This window comes from Pelophylax lessonae (assembly GCF_965119305.1).
Source record: "Pelophylax lessonae genome assembly, chromosome: 13".
NCBI classification, from domain to species: domain Eukaryota; kingdom Metazoa; phylum Chordata; class Amphibia; order Anura; family Ranidae; genus Pelophylax; species Pelophylax lessonae.
Window position 1 is genome coordinate 148,365,332 of NC_138780.1, and position 19,024 is coordinate 148,384,355.

Genomic DNA, 19,024 nt, shown 5'->3' on the forward strand with positions numbered 1-19,024 from the left:
ACATCATTTAGTTCAGGGGTCGCCAAGATACGGGCTGCGGCAATATTTTATCTGGCAGTCTGATGTAAGAGGGGATGCTTAGGGTCCATTCACAAGCGTGCATTCTATGCATTAAGGTGAAAAACTTTCTTTGCTTCAGCTGCCCCCAAACCCCCCCCCCATTTTTCTTACCTGAACCCCACCATTCCAGCTACGAGTATGAGCCCAGCGGCTCCAGCCATTGTCTTGGGTCCTCATTAAATAGATTGATAGCAGCAGGAGCCATTAAGAGCAGGGAGTAGGGGGCGGGGCCAAGTCCTGCTTTCTGTGTCATTTCATGCACCAGCGAGACTTGTGAGCGCGCCTGCACGGGTGCCCCCATGGAAAGTGGCTCTCCATGGGGGCACCCGTTGAAGAGGAGGAGCCAGGAGCACCGCCGCGGCACCCCAGAAAAGGAGGATCATGGCTGCTCTGTGCAAAACCCTTGCTCAGAGCAGGTAAGTATAGCATATTTGTTAAAAATTAACCTTTACAATCACTTTAAGGTAAAAAATGCCCTGCCTTTAGAACCACTTTCGTCTTTATAAATTGTATTGATGTATAGAGCAAGGGAATCTCGTAAAATAATTGGCTCTGAGTGTCAATCTAGATTCAATCATTTAAAACTTTTAGCATCTTACTTCTGGTTGGGCATCTTACTCAATGCTTTATTACAGATATAGAATATGTATATATATATATATATATATATATATATATATATATATATATATATACAGTTGTGCTCATAAGTTTACAGAGTGGCTCAATGATATTGAGGTTAGGAGACTGAGATGGCCACTCCAGAACCTTCACTTTATTCTGCTGTAGCCAATGACAGGTCGAATTGTCCTTGTGTTTTGGATCATTGTCATGTTGGAATGTCCAAGTACGTCCCATGCGCAGCTTCTGGGCTAATGAATGCAAATTTTCCTCCAGTATTTTTTGATAACATACCGCATTCAACTTGCCATTAATTCTGACCAAATTTCCTGTGCCTTTGTAGCTCACAGATCCCCAAAACATTAGCAATCCACCTCTGTGTTTCACAGTAGGAATGGTGTACCTTTCATCATAGGCCTTGTTGACTCCTCTCCAAATGTAGCGTTTATGGTTGTGGCCAAAAAGCTCAATTTTGGTCTCATCACTCCAAACGACTTTGTGCCAGAAGGTTTGAGGCTTGTCTCTGTGCTGTTTGGCGTATTGTAAGCGGGATACTTTGTGGCATTTGCATAATAATGGCTTTATCTGGCGACTCGACCATGCAGCCCATCTTTCTTCAAGTGCTTCCTCTGTGCATGTTTTCAGAGAGTCCTGTATTTCACCTGAAGTTATTTGTGGGTTTTTCTTTGCATCGCGAACAATTTTCCTGGCAGTTGTGGCTGAAATTTTAGTTGGTCTACCGGACCGTGGTTTGGTTTCAACAGAACCCCTCATTTTCCACTCCAGATTATGTAAACTTTTGATCCCGGTCATTTGGGTAGTTTCTGATGTCATGATTTAAAAAGAGTGAACACAGTTTATTGATAATAAATGGCTTCAGCCAAACGCTAACCATGAATGAAAGAAAAGTGTTTGTGTTATCATTCATATTCTCGGAAAAATGGCCAAGAAATCATAAAATCTGCCAGGGTATGTAAACTTATGAGCACAACTGTATATATATATATATATATATATATATATATATATATATTGGTTATCAGGGGTTCCCTGAAACTTTACCATTTTTTTTTCAAAAGTTTCTCCAAGATAAATAGCTAGAGTCAAGCTGCTCTAAATAAACCCAAAAATGTCCAATTTCAGCACCATGGACAGCACACATAACTGCTTCATATTGTGACTCTACTCTGTTGCAAAGTCTTGAATGGTGCTGAATTAATGACTGTCAGACATATGTCTATTTTATTATTACACATAATATAAATAGGACTTACGTTTTCTGTATCCAACAAATAAAACAGACCTTTCAGTAATTTTACAAGCCTTAATGAATAAATGACTGCTGTGATACAATTTACCGCAATAGTATAATAAAAAAAAAGAAAAAGCTGTACCTTATATCATTACAAAAACACCCTTGAGTTGTCAATAAGGATGATCGAACTTTTGAAAAGTTCGGTTCGGCCAGAACATCCGAACTTGCCGAAAGTTCGGCCCGGATTTCAGAACCCCATTGAAATCAATGGGACCCGAACTTCGGTAATCAAAAAACACCATTTTGAAGCCCCAAAACCCAATAAATGCCCCTAAAAAGTGCCTAGGGTTCTGGGTCATGCCCCATTAACTATTAATCACACAAAAAAAAGTTCTTAAAAATTGTCATTTTTGATAAAAAAGCCAATTATTGAAAAATTAAAAAAAAAGAAAAAAAAAGAGATTTGATTTTACTTTGGATTTAGTATCTGGGGGGGTCTAAAAGGTGTGCATGTGAAGTTTCAGCTCTGTAGCATGTCCAGAACCATGAAAAAAAAAAGATAATTTTTCAGTAGAACAGGGATGTGGTTCGGGAGCCTCCTTTAACTTTAACACCTATATGATCTTTTTTTCTGGTTCTGGACATGCTACAGAGCTGAAACTTCACAGGTACACATTTTAGACCCCCCAGACACAAAATCACACAAAAAAAAAGTTCTTAAAAATTGTCATTTTTGATAAAAAGCCAATTATTGAAAAATTAAAAAAAAAAAAAAGAGATTTTTTGATTTTTACTTTGGATTTAGTATCTGGGGGGTCTAAAAAGTGTACATGTGAAGTTTCAGCTCTGTAGCATGTCCAGAACCCCCCAAAAATTAGTGTCAGATGTTTTTCCTGACTGCAAAGAACCCAAAAAAATGCCTTCTATTAAACCGGCAAGGTGTTACAGCAGAGAAGCCATATTCCTGTGCTTAAAGTTTTCTAATACAAACGATCTTTTTTTTTCTGGTTCTGGACATGCTACAGAGCTGAAACTTCACAGGTACACTTTTTAGACCCCCCAAACACTAAATCCAAAAAAAGTCATGCCTGCCTGCAAAAATGCCCGATAAATGCAAGAAAAAGCGCCGTAGAGAAGCCGTATTCCTGTTCTAATAAAAATTATAAGAAAATGCTAATTTTTGGGGGGTTCTGGACATGCTACAGAGCTGAAACTTCACATGTACACTTTTTAGACCCCCCAGATACTAAATCCAAAGTAAAAATCTCTTTTTTTTTAAATTTTTTTTTTTAATTTTTCAATAATTGGCTTTTTTTTATCAAAAATTACAATTTTTAAGAACTTTTTTGTGTGATTTTGTGTCTGGGGGGTCTAAAAGGTGTACCTGTGAAATTTCAGCTCTGTAGCATGTCCAGAACCAGAAAAAAAAAAAAGGATTGTTTGTATTAGAAAACTTTGAGCACAGGAACATGGCTTCGCTGCTGTAACACCTTGCCGGTTTCAAAGCAGGCATTTTTTTGGGTTCTTTGCAGTCAGAAAAAACATCTGAACTTGTGTATAGTGGTACTGTGCACAAGTTCAGATGTTTTGCCTGCCTCCAAAACCCCCCAAAAAATGCCAGCAAAAACACACCTGGGCATTTTTTTTTTGACGCTAGTGTTTTTTTGGCATTTTTTGGGGTTCTTTTGAGGCAGGCAAAACATCTGAACATGTGTATAGGGGGTATATATAGGCATATATGTCTGAATATATACCCCTAGACATATATAGGTGTGATAGTAGCAGAAATATATTACTGTAAATGATTTCATTAGCGCAAGCATTTATTTCTGCTACTATCACACCTATATATGTCTAGGGGTATATATTCAGACATATATGTCTATATATACCCCCTATACACATGTTCAGATGTCATGTCTGACATCAAACATGTCCTCAAAAAAGCACTGGCAGTGGCAGCCCCTGCAGCATAAAAAATGCTTGCTGGTGAGAAGCCATAATCCTGTCCCGAAGCAACTCAGAGAAATGATCATTTCTCTATAGCGGTCACCCTGCTATGGAAGGGTTTTGTCATCCTGCCATAGCAGTCACTGCCAGTTAACCCTACACTACATTACGGTCCCCTGACACTTAACACTTTCCCCTACAGAAACTAAATTTTTGAAGCTAACTTAAGTGTAAAGGAGCACTCTAACTACACTAGATATCCCTTTCCTCACACTAAAAATAGCTAAATGACACTTTTAAAGTAAAATTAACAGAACTGCTTCCACTCTCTTCCATGTCCAGTATAACAATGCTGGGAATATGGCGGGGGCGATCTTATATACTGGGGGGCGTATTCACTAATGATTGGTCTAGGGACCCCCTAGTCACTCCAATCACATTCCTAGCATTCTTCTGCCCCCTCAATTGGCTTTTGCTAATGGTTCTGGTCCAATCACGGGCTTTTAAAGCCCATTTCCTGAAGCATTGCATTTTGGGCGGTTCTGGTTGCCGAATTCCAAACTTTTTGGGCAAAAAGTTCTAAATTCGGCCGAACCTCGAACACCCAATGTTCGGGCCGAACCGATGGTCGACCCGAACCGTTCGATCATCCCTAGTTGTCAAATGACCTATCCTGGCCTGAGATGATGTCACCATTCTGGTACAACAAGAGAAAAGTTGTTTTCAGTCACTTTTCCCCCAGTGATCAGACAGCAACATTGTAGGAGTGAGATACTTCTGAAGGTGCTTATCTATGTCAGACATTTGTGAAATGACAAGAAGTACCAGAGTTTACATGATTTTATTATTGCTGAGCCAGCATCTTAGCCCGGGAACTAGATGCTGACCCTGGATGATGTCTGAACAAAGATGGTTCCCTCCTTTCAGAAATACAGCAAATTAAGGCATTGTCAGGAAGTACTGTAATCAAAGTTACATTTATAATAACCAAAATGAAAACCAAATAAACCTGCGCTGTCCTTTTAAATGACAATCTTCAGTAAAAAAAAAATCAATCACGACTTCAGTCAGTGCATAAACATCACCAATTCATGGCATGGGTATATCAAATACAAAATAATTATAATACCGAATAGGTATTAATATAAAACTGTGTATAATCCATCCAACTATCCCATTACCTTCTGGTATTGTTCACGTTCTACCCCCTCTTGAAATTTGAGGATTTGTACCTACTGACAAACGAGTTTATCTAACATTCCATTGTTTGCACAGTTTGTTTTCTACGACTTTGTATTGTTTTCCTCCAATAAAGTCTATTTAAAAAAAAAAAAAACAGTGTATAATTTATATGGACTCTTGTGCACAATCAGCCACAAGAAACTGATAAAAAAGTCCCAGTGAAATAAAAGTCCATAGTAACAAAAATCCAAAGAGAAAATATTCCTAAAAAGTGCTCTTCTTCTGGACGAACAAACAAAGAGAAACACATAATTCACTGAGGATGGGGGAACAGTTTGGGGTTGGCCCTTTCTGTTCCAACATGACAGCACACCACTGAACAAAGCAAGGTCCATAAAGACCCGGGTGAGCGAGTTTCGCGTGGAGGAACTTGATTGGCCTGCACAGAGTCCTGACCTTAACCAGATAGAACACCTTTGGGATGAATTGGAGCACAGACTGTGAGCCACGCCTTCTCATCCAAATCAGTGCCTGACCTCACAAATGCACTTCTGGAAGAATAGTCAAACATTCCCATAGACACACTCCTAAACCTTGTGGACAGCCTTCCCAGAAGAGTTGAAGCTGTTATAGCTGCAAAGGGTGGGCCAACTCAATATTGAACCCTACGGGTTGGAATGCCATTAAAGTTCATAAATATATAAAGCTAATAAACCATTCACTACCAAAAAAATACAGGTAAGGCATAAAATGAAAATAGAAAAGTAAATAATAAGCACTATATCTGAAATATACCAGCCAATCCCTGTAGTGTCACCACGAACAATATGAATAATCTCAAGGCAATATGGAATGGTGCTACAACAGTGTAAAAAGCAATAAAATAACATATATATGACAGTTTATAAAAAATATGATAAATATAAAGTGCACTAGTGCTTCAACAAATATACGTGCATGTGCAAATAATCATGATATAACAATTAAACAAGAATAAAGTGAATAGCAGGTATATCAAACAACCGGACCGAGGGGTCCCAGGATCGTAAAAAACGAGGAAATTCCGGAAGTGACGTCACCCGGCTCCTCCCTGTTTGATATACCTGCTATTGTCTACATTACTGTAAGTTACTATTTTCTCCATTAAAGTCATTTTTTTACATACTACAATATGGAGACTTTATTTTTATTTCATATGAGCAGAGAATTGCCTACAATAGAGAGAATCCCCTTAACCTACCATTGGTTCTTGTGAATATGCAATGATATTTTGTTTTAAGGTGAGCGGCCACTGCACTTAATGTTGGATACCGGTTGTTGGGAGACTGCACCGTTGTCACTATAATTTTTGGATCACTGCATTCACGGGTTAACAGACTTTTTTCATCACTTTACATTTTGGACATTTGTTTACAGTCTGTTTTCAGTACCATATTTATTTGGGACTGTGATTCAATATTTTCACTTGTTGAATGGTTTGCATTATTTCTTATGCACTGTTTTTGGACATTCACTTTATTATTGTTTTATGGTAAATCATGATTATTTTCACATGAACGTATATTTGTTGAAGCACTAGTGCATTTTATATTTATCATATTTTTTATATACTGTCATATATATATATATATATATATATATATATATATTCTTTTATTGCTTTTTAAACTGTTGTAGTGCCGTTCCATATTGCCTTGAGTTTATTAAAGTTCATGTGCATGTAAAGGCAGGCGTCCCATAACTTTTGGTAATATAGCATATATATATATATATATATATATATATATATATATATATATATATATACAGTGACAGTACTGCACCTGGTCACGATGTCAGACAGGCCTTATGCCGCACAGGGTTCAAAATAATACAGGTTGAGGGGTTCCAGGATAGTTATTCTGAGTGGAGAAAACTGGGTTTACAGTTTTCTCCAGGATTGGAAACCCTGGGATTGGGTTCTGGAGTCCAGGGGCTTTGAAGAGTCTTGGGAGTATTGCTAAGACTGTCTTGCTAGGGACCAAGAGCCTGATGCTACAGGTGTGCACAGCCTTTTTAATCAAGGGTCTGTCTATGATTCAGGCCTCCTTTACCTTGGAGTTGCTGTAGGAGCAGCATATGTGTGTGGAGAAAGACACTAGGAGAGTGTTTACCCTGCCCTGAAGGAGAGGTGGCCAAATCTTACCAGACCATCGCCAGAGGAGCTGGTGTGGGCATTTAGTTGGCCACAAAGCTAATTGGGACAAAGTGGTGAGTCTGTGCAGGGACAGGCTCAGGGGCTACAAAGTCTGGATAGCCAGGAAACTGAAAGATCTGTGATATATTTATGAAATTTTCATTTAAATATATTTGGGCCAAAAGCCCTGAAAATGTACTTCCCTGGCTGATCTGAACTTGATGGAAAGCACTTAAGAGAAACCCCCACAACATGGCAATATATACTTTATATACACTCAGTGTTGTAGGATTCTGTCAAATTTGTTCTGTTAGACTCCCACTCCAAGGCAAATGACTTCATCGTGCTTCAGCTCTATAGAATACTCTTGTTGGATTTCTAAATTGAGATTACATTTTCAGTCTTGTCTGCTTCAATCAAGGCAATCAACATCGATTACACATAATAATAAATCATTTCAAAGTGTACGTTAAATGCACGCAATACAAATCATGCTGGAATATGACTGGGAATTTTTTTTCTTTATTGTGGCTTCAAACATTAATAAAACATTAGCAGAACATTTTATGTGATTAAATAATTTGTCATAATAGCTGCAAGAATCAGGATGCTTCACATTAGTGAAATAATTTATCACTAGGTCAATTAGGAAAACTAAAAACTTTATGAACTCAGTAAACATCAAAGTGAATAAACAAAAAAAAGATACATGGGAATTATAATGTATCATATAAAATATTACAAAAACAAATGTCACAATTTAGCTTACAGTTTACAGCCAAGCAAACAAATAAGTAATATTCTGTTCGGCCAGTCTTCTTGTCCAGAAACCCCTGAGGAGAATACTACAGCTAAGCAAAGGAGCCTAGTAAAACACCCATCCCACATTGTAACTAACTAATAAAGGACAGTGGTGGCTGATGCTCCATGGGCCAGGGGGGGCGGCAGATGGACTGCACCATACACCCCCCCCCACCCCGCGGCCCCCACCAGGCCGCACACCATAACCCCCCCCAGGACCACCGCAATGCATACTAAGTTGTCCTAGAAGTACATAAGAGAACATTTAAAAACTGCATCTTTATGATCTTAAGTGGGGATACATATGCTCTTTATAAAGAAGATTGAATTTAAAAAATAAAAAATATAAAGTGTGTGAATGTGGCTCCCAGAGCACAACAGCTGCAGCTTGCCAAGAGTTAAATCCCTCTCCTGCCACCATAGGCTGGGAGGGAGAACGTGGCTGTGAGTGTCAGATGTGCTCTTTCTAATGCCCTCAGCAATTCCAGCCACACATGCTGGAGTAGGAGAGCAGTGAGGCAATAGATGGGCAACTGTGTGTGTTCAGTGGGAAAGAGTCCAAGAGAAAGAAGAGTGGAGAATCAAATACAGTGTGTTACCGCAGGCCGCAAGAACCCCCCAGGACCCCGGACTTTCTCAGGACCCTGGACCCCCCCAGGACCCCAGACCCCCCCACGGCTCACTCACCCTGCGGTGGCGCCAGCTTCAGCTTCGGCTTCTTCCCCCTCAGTAGAAGCGTCTCCCAATGGCATGGCTTCTACTTTTTACTACTACTGATTGGCCAGGAGGCGGATCAGTGTGACAATAGCGAATATTTATTCGCTATTGTCACATGACTGGGTGGGCTCAGGGTGCAGTGCTCTCCGCACCGAGCCCACCCTTTTTTTAGCCTGTGAGAGCCATTGGCTCTAATCACATGGTTAAAAAAAAAAAAGCCCCATTGAACTCCATGCGTCCGGCGCCCCGCATGTAGATTAGTACACCAGCCGCCACTGATAAAGGAGAGGCTGTTCATTTGAGCCTACATTTCCTTTGTGAGTGTTATTTTTAGTATCCTGACTTAATAGAGGTCAAGTCAAAATTAATAAAAAAAAAAAAAAGTAGCTTACCCTTCCACTAATTGATATCATTCTATCTTCTTTTTTTTTTTTTTTTAACACAAGGATACTTTTTTTCGAAACTTCCAAACCTAGGGCGCCAATGCTCCTTAAGCAGGAGTAGCATTGTCACCCCAGCAGGGCTGCTGTTAGAAACTATGGGCCCCCATACAGCCAACCTGACAAGGCACCCCTCCAAATAAACATGATTTTCTATGCTTCAGTTATGAATGAATACAGTGAGTGATCGATACTGATCACTCATTGTGTTCATTCAAGAAATGAAGGGGCTGGTAAATATAACATATTTATCTGACCCTTTTCCCACTGTGCATCCTAAAGGATCCTATTGTGTGCTTGCAGCTGCTGGCCCTAAGGAGAACATGGAAACCAGCCACCCTGCAAGGATGGAGGGCACACAGGGGGGGCCTGGGTAGCAGGGGGAAAGGTGTGGTGCAGAGTGAGGGTGATCGGTATGGCAGGGAGGCAATCACTGAAACCAATCCCCTGTATCTCTCTGCAGCAGCTGAAAGTCAGTGGGAGGGAGAGGAGAAGAAGCCATCTTTCAGCTGCCCACATATGATTCACCCTGCTGCCTGGGCCCCCTTGCTGGCCTGAGCCCCACACAGGGGGATTACTGGTACCCCCCTTATCCACAGCCCTGCACCCCAGGAAGTGCACTCTCTATGGACTACAAAGTAATGTAATAATTCACAGTACGCCGATGCTTCAAGCTTGGAGCCCACAGGGAGCGAAATGCATGTTTATACATCTCCACCTTGTTGGTGATATGAAATATGTCCAAGTGTCTATTCAATAGTTAATGTATTGGATAAATATTAATATCTAATTAAAGGATATGGACTTCATTCACTATCCTTGACAGTTCATGGTGGATATATTTACATGTTGTTTTCTGTGTTTAATGGAAAAGATATGATATGTGATTTCATATTTGTTGATTTTTATGTATCTATGTATATTGTTACAGCATGTTTTAATAAAATCCAAGGCCCTGATAAAGTGGGTCTGCCTACGAAACGCGTGGCCCAAGTAAACAGATTCTAATGCCAGGAAAGTAACCACCTTGGATGGCTGACCTATTGATATGTTTTTAATAATGTTTTACATATATTTGTGTTTTTTAATAAAAATGTTGTGTTTTTTTATACAGAATTTGTATTCATTCATTATACCCTTTTAAAGTCCCATCAAACCCTTTGCTTTTGAGACGCATGTAATAGGTATCACCAGAAGCCATAATGGGCACTTAGCCCCAGTTCACATTTGTCCGATTGCGGAGATCGCATGTAATTCGGAGCGCACTGCTCCTAAATTACATGCGATCTCATGTGCGGTGCGAATTTCAGCCATACACTTTGTATGGCTGAATTTGCACCGCATCCGCAATAAACTCGCACATGAGGCTTTTTTCCATCCGCAGCAGAATCGGATCGCATAGTGGTTCACACTAGTGCGATCTGATTCTGTGCGAACTTGCAGATCGCACTGTGATATGCGATCGCAACTGGGGGTGTCGTTAACTTTTAATTGACACCCCCTGCGTATCGCATATGGCAATGTGAACTGCCAGAGGTGCGGATGCGATGCGGGATCACGCTGCATATTCGCAGCGTTCCCGCATCGCGCAGATGTGAACCGGCACTTAATCCTCTTAGCTGAGGTCTTTACGTAATTCAGAAATGTAGTTGCCCCTCTTTGCACTCTTCCTAGTTCTGCAACACCCTTTTTGTGAAGGGAGAGAGACGGGGGAGGGAGAAAGAGATTGGGATTGAATGTTATTTTGTCTTTTAAGAAAAGTGTGAAAGATCGTTGCACAGAAAATTATACATCCCTATAAACAATATCAAAATGTGTTATTTTGGGGTTGTATATGGGTAGGGAATGCACTCTGTTCAATGAGAAGGCACCACCGCTCTCTAAAATGCTATCCTTAAAATGTGTTTACAAAATAATACCGTGAAACAATTCAGCTGCCAAAAACTGCAAAATGCGTACCAGACCACATTCCATTTAATGGGTCACCAGTCTTTTTGTTCCATTATAGGAAATCTAGCAAGGTCAATGATCAAAAACAGTTCAGCAGTCACACTAAATTCTATCTAAATAAAAAGAGAAAAGCAGTACGATGACAAATATCATTATAGCTTTACCGAAAAATATATTATGCAAAACATCCATGCAAAGTAATAACTTTCATAGTTTACCTTTCCGCCAGCTTCCTTTTTTCCTCCACTTCTATCTCTTTTTCTAAAAAAAACTGTTTGCACATAACCCTAGCAATTTAGATTTTTTTTTTCCTTTTTTTTTTTTTTAATAGCGCAGCGTATGTACAATGCAGTGTACACTCCATTCTTGTCATAATGGAAACGGGAGCCAAGGTGATGTAATTCTTGTTGACATGCATAAGTGTTACAGCATAACTGATCAACCAATGGCTGAAGAGGAGAGACAAGCACCCAGGTGAAGCAACAGAGATGATTGGCAGGTGCAAACAGAGTGATGAGGTATAATGAGGGATAGCCAAAAAAAAGGAAAAAAGAAAAGTAGGACTTTATAGGTAGCCACTAGTAATCCCATAAAGGAACTCGAGTACTCAATTTATAAAATGTATATGTTTTTTATGATAACACTGAAATATATATAAAACCAAGTCATGAACAGACAGACGTGTTGAAAATACAAAACAATATCTCCTCATCGTATAGCATGTTGAGTGGGCGCATCCTGGATCCCCCAAGTAGAGGGGAGTTTAACAAGGGATCAGCACAAGTGGAAGCCATCTCTCCACACCCCAACAGAGAGAAGCTGTTTTCAAGGGATGACTACACTACCATTTACCTTATACTGGGTTGTAATTTGTCTATCCTAGGTTGGCCACTTTTGGAAAGTGTTATTGGCCCTGAAACAACACTCCTAAAGGCTCTGACCATAGAGAGAGATTTCTTTTTGACGTGTATGACCCCCCCCCCCCCCCCAGCTGGAGCTTGTGTGTCTGGGGTTCCCCTGTGTGCCACATGCTTTCGGGTGCTTCATTTCTCTTCTTTCTCCATCTGGGATTCTGCAATATTAAAAGTTTATTATGACAGCATTAAAAGATATATAAAACCAAGTCATGAACAGACATGTGTGTAAAATAAAAAATAATATCTCATCATTGTATAGCAAAATGTCCCTGCTCAGGTTACGTATATAGCTGGGAGACCTATAGGAATACCCATTTGATGTTTAGAAAACGCAGAATCTGTGATGATCTAGAAGGTATCCAGGTCTCACGGGTATCTCAAATTGCTGTTGTTAAAGGATCGCTACGCATTTCGCTTATAGCTTCATCAGCAGACCCTAATATTGCCGAATCCCAGAGGGAGAAAGAAGAGACATGAAGCACCCAAAACCGTGTGGTGGCACACAGGGGAATCCCAGATACACAAGCTCCAGCTGGAGGGGGGGGGGGGGGGGGAACACACGTCAAAAAGAAATCCCTCTCTATGGTCAGAGCTTTAGGAGTGTAGTTTCAGGGCCAATAACACTTTCCAAAAGTGGCCAACCTAGGATAGACAAATTCCAACCCAGTATAAGCTAAATGGTAGTTTAGTAGTAATCCATTGAAAACAGCTTCTCTCTGTTGGGGTGTGGAGAGATGGTGCCCACTTGTGCTGATCCCTTGTAATACCCCTCTGTTTGGGGGATCCAGGATGCGTCCACTCAACATTGCTATACAATGAGAAGATATTGTTTTGTATTTTCCACACATGTCTGTCCATGACTTGGTTTTATATATCTTTCAATGTTGTCATATTAAACGTATACAATTTATAAATTGAGTACTCGAGTTTCTTTATTGGATTTCTAGTGGCTACCTATAAAGTCCTCCTTTCTTTTTTGGCTATGTACATATTGGGATGTGGTGCCACACATATTTGAGTCCTGTCTCATATCTTATTGTTTAATGAGGGATAACTCTGACATGTTAGCACATAGGAAGGGAAACATTGAGTTGAGTCTGCCATAAAATACAACTATGTTGTGTAAAAGAAGCGCAACAGTACTACTTTAAGCACCAAATATAATCAGACTAGAGAGGGACAAACAAAAAAAAAGGGCATCTAGACATATCCGTTGTTTACATTTTGGGATAGAAAAAATTATCTTTGTCAACAATAAATTTTGGCTGGTTGTATGGGAAGCTAGAATTTTTTTGCACTTGTTAGATTATTGCTAATGTTACCATCTCTGGTCTAGGTGTAAAACAGCAACCATACCTCTTATCATATATATACTTGAGTATAAGAAAATGTAAGCTTACTTACAGCCAACCATCATCATCGCAACTGAAAAAATCTTCTCTCCATCGGTTGTTGGAGCAATGTTTCCAAATCCAATAGTTGTAAGGCTTGTCATGGTAAAGTATAGAGAGGATATGTACAAAGAATCCTTGCTAGGTCCACCTTCCCACTGCCCTGAGCCACTGGCATTATAGCGATACGGATTACCAATGCTTACTCCTAACTGGTAAAGCCAGCTTGCGTTCTTGATTGTGTTGGTTGCTTCATCAATGACCTCATAGTCTCCAATGCTGTACCAGATGCAAGCTAACCAGTGAGCAACAAGACCAAACACGCAGACCAGGAGAACCAGCACTGCAGCACCATATTCTAGGTAATGGTCCAACTTTCTGGCAACGCGGCCCAACCGCAGGAGCCGTACTACCTTCAGGGAGCTGAAAAGGCTGCTGATACCCTAAGAAAACAGAATACATTGTAAATGGAAGAATTTGTGAACTGTGTTTTTATGTTAGAGTTAAGACATTTTTATTCTTTGACAGTTCCCAAAATAAAAACCATTTTTTTACACATTTACTTACAATCTAGTTCTACTTTAATGTTAAAATCTAGTTCCAAATTAGCAATACTATGACAATCAACTCCCACACCAAAACTTCAGAACTAAAGTGGTTGTAAAGGCAGAACGTTTTTTTTATCTTAAAGCGGAGTTCCACCCAAAAGTGGAACTTTTGCTGATCTGCTAACTCCCGCCCCCTCTGGTGCCAGATTTGCTCCTTTCAGGGAGGAGGAGGGGGGAATGGGTACCTGTTTTTGAAAGGTACCCTTCCCCTACTTTGGGGAGACAGTGCCGCACCACCGTCCCTCAGAAGTTCGGTCCCCCTCCTCCTTCCCCCGCCGCCTAATTAGAAAGCGCAGCATGCTTCAGGCATGCGTAGCAGGGAACTGGCTGTGAAGCCGAAAGGCCTAACTGCTGGTTTCCCTTACAATGAATGGCGGTGGCAGCACCCGGCAGCCGATCTAAAAATTGGCTGGGATGCCGACATCCTGGGCTCCCTAGACAGGGATGTGTCCATATATTTAAAGTCAGCAGCTACAGTATTTGTAGCTGCTGACTTAATTTTTTTCCCCAGCTGGAACTCCGCTTTATTGCATTCTATACATTAAGATGAAAAGCCTTCTGTGTGTAGCAGCCCCCCTCAGCTCCCCAAAACTTACCTGAGCTCCCTCAGATCCAGTGGTGTTGCACAAGAGACTCGGCTGTCTGGGTTTCTCCTCATTGGCCAAAACAGCAGCGAAGCGCCATTGGCCCCCGCTGCTGTCAATCAAATTCAGAGAGCCAATGAGGAGCGAGAGGGGGCAGGGCCGGGCCACAGCTCCATGTCTGAATGGTTACAAAGAGCTGCGGCTCGGCTTGGGTGCCCCCATAGCAAGCTGCTTGCTGTGGGGGCACTCAAAAGGAGGGAGGGGCCATAAGTGCTGAAGAGGGACCCGAGAAGAGGAGGATCTGGGCTGCTCTGTGCAAAACCACTGCACAGCGCAGGTAAGTATAACATGTTAGACAGTATCAATTAAGCTTTTTCTATAGAAGTGTCGCAAAGTAGTCTATAACCTAAGGTACATGGGGCTTTCTCCTTCTGGTCTACAGAATACCTCCTTTTCTCATCTCTGTAACATAAGAGGGATGAGTCCTGTAGTCCAGTAGGGGAGAAATGAGGAGGGCTGCTTGAAATATCACTACAGCAGAAGCACTGGGTTCAAACAGGAAGTTACAAGCACAATAAATTACAAGCAGGATTAATTAGGATTAGGTCGTTTTCTGTTCTTGCAGTGGTTTAAAAGGGATGAAGCATGGGGAATGCATGTACTGAATAAATGTTTGTTCCAGGCATGCACTTTAATGTTACCCTTCCAAAATTCCCTAAAACATCTATGGTTTAAAATGTTGACTGTGGGGGTGAGTCAAGCATCCTGCAAGTAAACCCCATCCAATGCCACTAAGCCCATGCTCTCCTCCCTCAAAGTAATCCTGCAACCCAGATTCCAGCCAAAGAGCTACAAGACGAAAAGTTACTTTTTGTCCCCCCACCCCCAATGGGCATCACTTGAGACAATTTGGTTAATTAACTTAGGCCCCTTTCACACGGGCTTTCCGATCGCGTCCGCCTGCCAGTTTTTAAGGCGGACCTGATCGGATGCTCCATGTACCTCTATGGAGCAGCGGATGTCAACTGTGACATGTCCGCTGACACCCATTGCTCTCCGATACGATGTGGTCCGTGAAATCCAGACGGATGGAATCCCTATTTTCCATCCGTCTGGAGGATCAGATTGGATGAAAACAGACAGGCGGTCCATTTTCATCCAATCTCTCATAGAGGAGAACAGGGATCTGATAGGTTTGTCTCTGCACAGTGAGGGGAGATGGACCTGTCATCTGCCTGCTCAGCAGGAGACCTGGACCGCCGGGCAGAAAGCCTGTGTGAAAGGACCCTAAAGGTGGTTGCACTCATTTTCCTCACAGCTAAATGTAGTGAAGCTTCATTTTCTAAAGAATACCCAATTAGGTGCATGAAAAAAAAAAAAAAAGGCATTTAAATGCTTGCATATAATTGGATGATGGAAATCAGCAGAGCTTCACCGTATTCACTAAGCTCTGGAGAAAATGAGTGAAACTGCACCTACAAAGTGCACAACCTATTTTCCTTCAAAACCCTAATACTCCCTGGGCCTGACTAAGGGCAGAATGGCCATGCAAGCACAGAAAGCCACAAAACTCCAGAATAAGCTCTTTCTCAGTTCATTCAGGCCAAGCTTTGTCTCCACTCCAAAGAACTGCCTTTGACTCCAACAATAGTTTTAGATATAACAGGTATTTGTATTTCATGAGTGGGAAGTAATTGGCTTGAAACAAAGGTAAACATCACCTGCCGTGTGATTACTTATTTCTTTGAAGCAGCGGGGAGAAGAGGTGACAATTAGCTTCTAAAAAAGTTAACACCAGGAAGGTTGTTTTAATAAAGCAAAAAACACAACCCTTTTGGAAAGATCACAAATTGTTTAACTGCTATTAAAAGGAGGTTGGTGACAAACAGCCAAAGGTTACAATTTTCTGTAACACGTTGAAACACAATAAAACAGTAGTTACAACTTTAGTTAAGGGCATATAAGTCAAGTGTAATCATAAGGTATAAGGGCTCGTTCACACTGGTACATTGTAAAAAGTGATATATATTTTGGGAAAAACCCATATTGTGTTTTTAGAGCATTTTTTTAAAACGTTGATATTTAACACAATGCATAATGCCTTTTGTCTTGGGTGCCTTGCCGTGGCCTGCAGCTTACGCATGTATTGGCAAATGTGTGCAACTACACCCCTGCTTTAAACGCATACTGTTAGACAGGTTAATTTGGGTGGTTGCTGGCTGGTTGGACCACCATTTATCAAGAATATCCATCAAGCCTTTCTATTGTTAGGAAGAATATTTGGTGCATAATAACATCCACTTTTACACAGACTTTCTTGACTCTAGTTAGGGTCCATTCATTCTGGTGAGTAGGGTTCCTGGAGGGGTCACAGTCACCTGGAGCACGAACGTTTTATGTCTGCACTGGAGCACCTTGCACTATTGATTGATCACTTATTTGGACACTGTAGTGGAATATGTTCTGTTGATTGAACCTTCTGGACACTCATTTATCATATATATATATTTTTTTGGGAAACATTTGCACTTTTATTTGTGAACTTTTTATTCACAGTTGATTTATTATGTTTTTATGCAAGCGCTGTGTTAATTTGGTTATATATAATGCCTTTTACATGCGATTTACATGTCTTCAACCCTGGTCACCAGGAAAAATATAAATATGTGACTCAAAAAAATAGCATAGTGCATTTTTGCTGTTTCTATTGACTATAATGAAAAGTGTGTTTTTAGTGAATTTTTAAACAGGGCAAAAAGATGCAGCAAGCTGGGCTTTTTAAACATGCATCACAGAGACATGGACAGATTGGATATTAAGGGAACTATTTTTAATGTGCCTCTGTGGCACCGGAAAGGTGCATTTAATGCCTTGTTTCCACTGAGCGGTACGGTTAGGTATGGTACGCAATTTTTGCCGTTTCCATTGTCAAAAGTTGTGAATGGTACCCTAATTCCGAACTGTGCTGCACCACTTTTTTGGGACCCTTTCGTTGGGGTACAAAGCACATTAGTACCGTACCAACAGGGTTGAGCTACACTGTTGAGGTACTGTTGAGCTGAGGTGCAGTTGGTGGTGGAAAAGCAAGCCTGTACCGTTCTGAACCATACTGAACTGAACCGAACCAAGCCGTACTGCTCAGTGGAAACGAGGCATTAGTGCGCCAAAGGTGCACCAGTGTGACCAGGGCCTAAGAATTTAAATAATACCAGAAGTATAGCTTGACCTAACAGAAGTTTCTCAAACGTTGGTATGTATACCACAAAAGGTACTGCCAACAGGTTCAAAGACAATTTCTTGTTAAAGCGGAACAAAACCCTCCTGTCCTTTACAGCCAACCCTCCTGCTCTGGTCTTGATGTCATCAGGACCCTAGAGTGGTGCAACATGGGGGTACAGACACTGTGGGGAATTGTATGGCTGAGGAGAGGAGTGGAGGATCGGCAAATATCAAGCAACTAACTCTTGCATTGGAGGCACATCCCCGCTGTAAGGGGTAACTCTTATTTGCCCCGAGTTGCAATGCACTAGGAATCTACAGTGTAAGAGCAGGTTCACACCGATGCGCTGCGGTTTTGGCACAGCATGACTGTATGTGCGGCTTGCCAGTAGTTTTAGGTGCACTCCCCTTGACTTCTAGTAGCACATTTTCATGAAAGAACATCAAAGTCATGCAAGCTTCATCAGTTTTTTTGAAAAGTTGATGGCTGCGCTGGACTGACCTGCTCGATAGAGGGTCTATGGGTGGGTGGTAGGTGAGAGAGGGCCACTTGGGGAAATTAACTCCCAATCAATCTGGCCCGACTGGATGAAAAAAGGCAGTGGACCCTTGCTAAGGGGTCTGGGCTGCTACCTTAATATATGGCCTAGTGATCGTTTCCAAAGTTTCTAGTGGTAGTCGGTTAAAGGAGCGCCCAAAATCATCAATAAGAATCCCACTTGGATCAAAAGATCGTCGTTTTATTGGTAGCAGAACATGTTAAAGCCAACGCGTTTCGGGGGAACAGAGACTCCCCCTTCTTCAGGGCATAAATGTTGCTATTCGTATCTGCAACCAACAGCATAACCTGCAAGCTTCATCGGCGATGCACATTCAAAAAATGTACGGTCTAATAGAAGTCAATACTAATACACCTAAAACTGTGGATGAACTACACATACAATCACTATGTGCCCAAACTGCAGTGCACTGATGTGAACCCCACCTAAATGAGCACTTTTTGATTAACTAGTGCCCCAAAAGGGTTTTAAATAAAAGATTAAATAAAACAAAAAGAAGAGAGTGAGTCCCCTTTAAAAGCAAACCTGAACACTTATTTGGTTTTATTTATTTTTTTATGTCCTTTATTCAGACATTTGTTAGTGCTGCAGTC

The 19,024-nt window shown here is 41.1% G+C and overlaps 1 protein-coding gene across 4 annotated transcripts in view; it reads right to left on the minus strand.

Annotated features, from left to right (window-relative positions):
- KCNH5 (potassium voltage-gated channel subfamily H member 5) overlaps positions 1 to 19,024 on the minus strand; it is a 510,054-nt gene that overhangs the window by 286,832 nt on the left and 204,198 nt on the right. For all 4 annotated transcript variants that reach the window (XM_082242615.1, XM_082242614.1, XM_082242613.1 and 1 more), the window contains one exon: positions 13,474 to 13,903. In XM_082242615.1, coding sequence (XP_082098741.1) covers positions 13,474 to 13,903 — 430 coding nt within the window. The remainder of the gene's footprint in view (positions 1 to 13,473; positions 13,904 to 19,024) is intronic.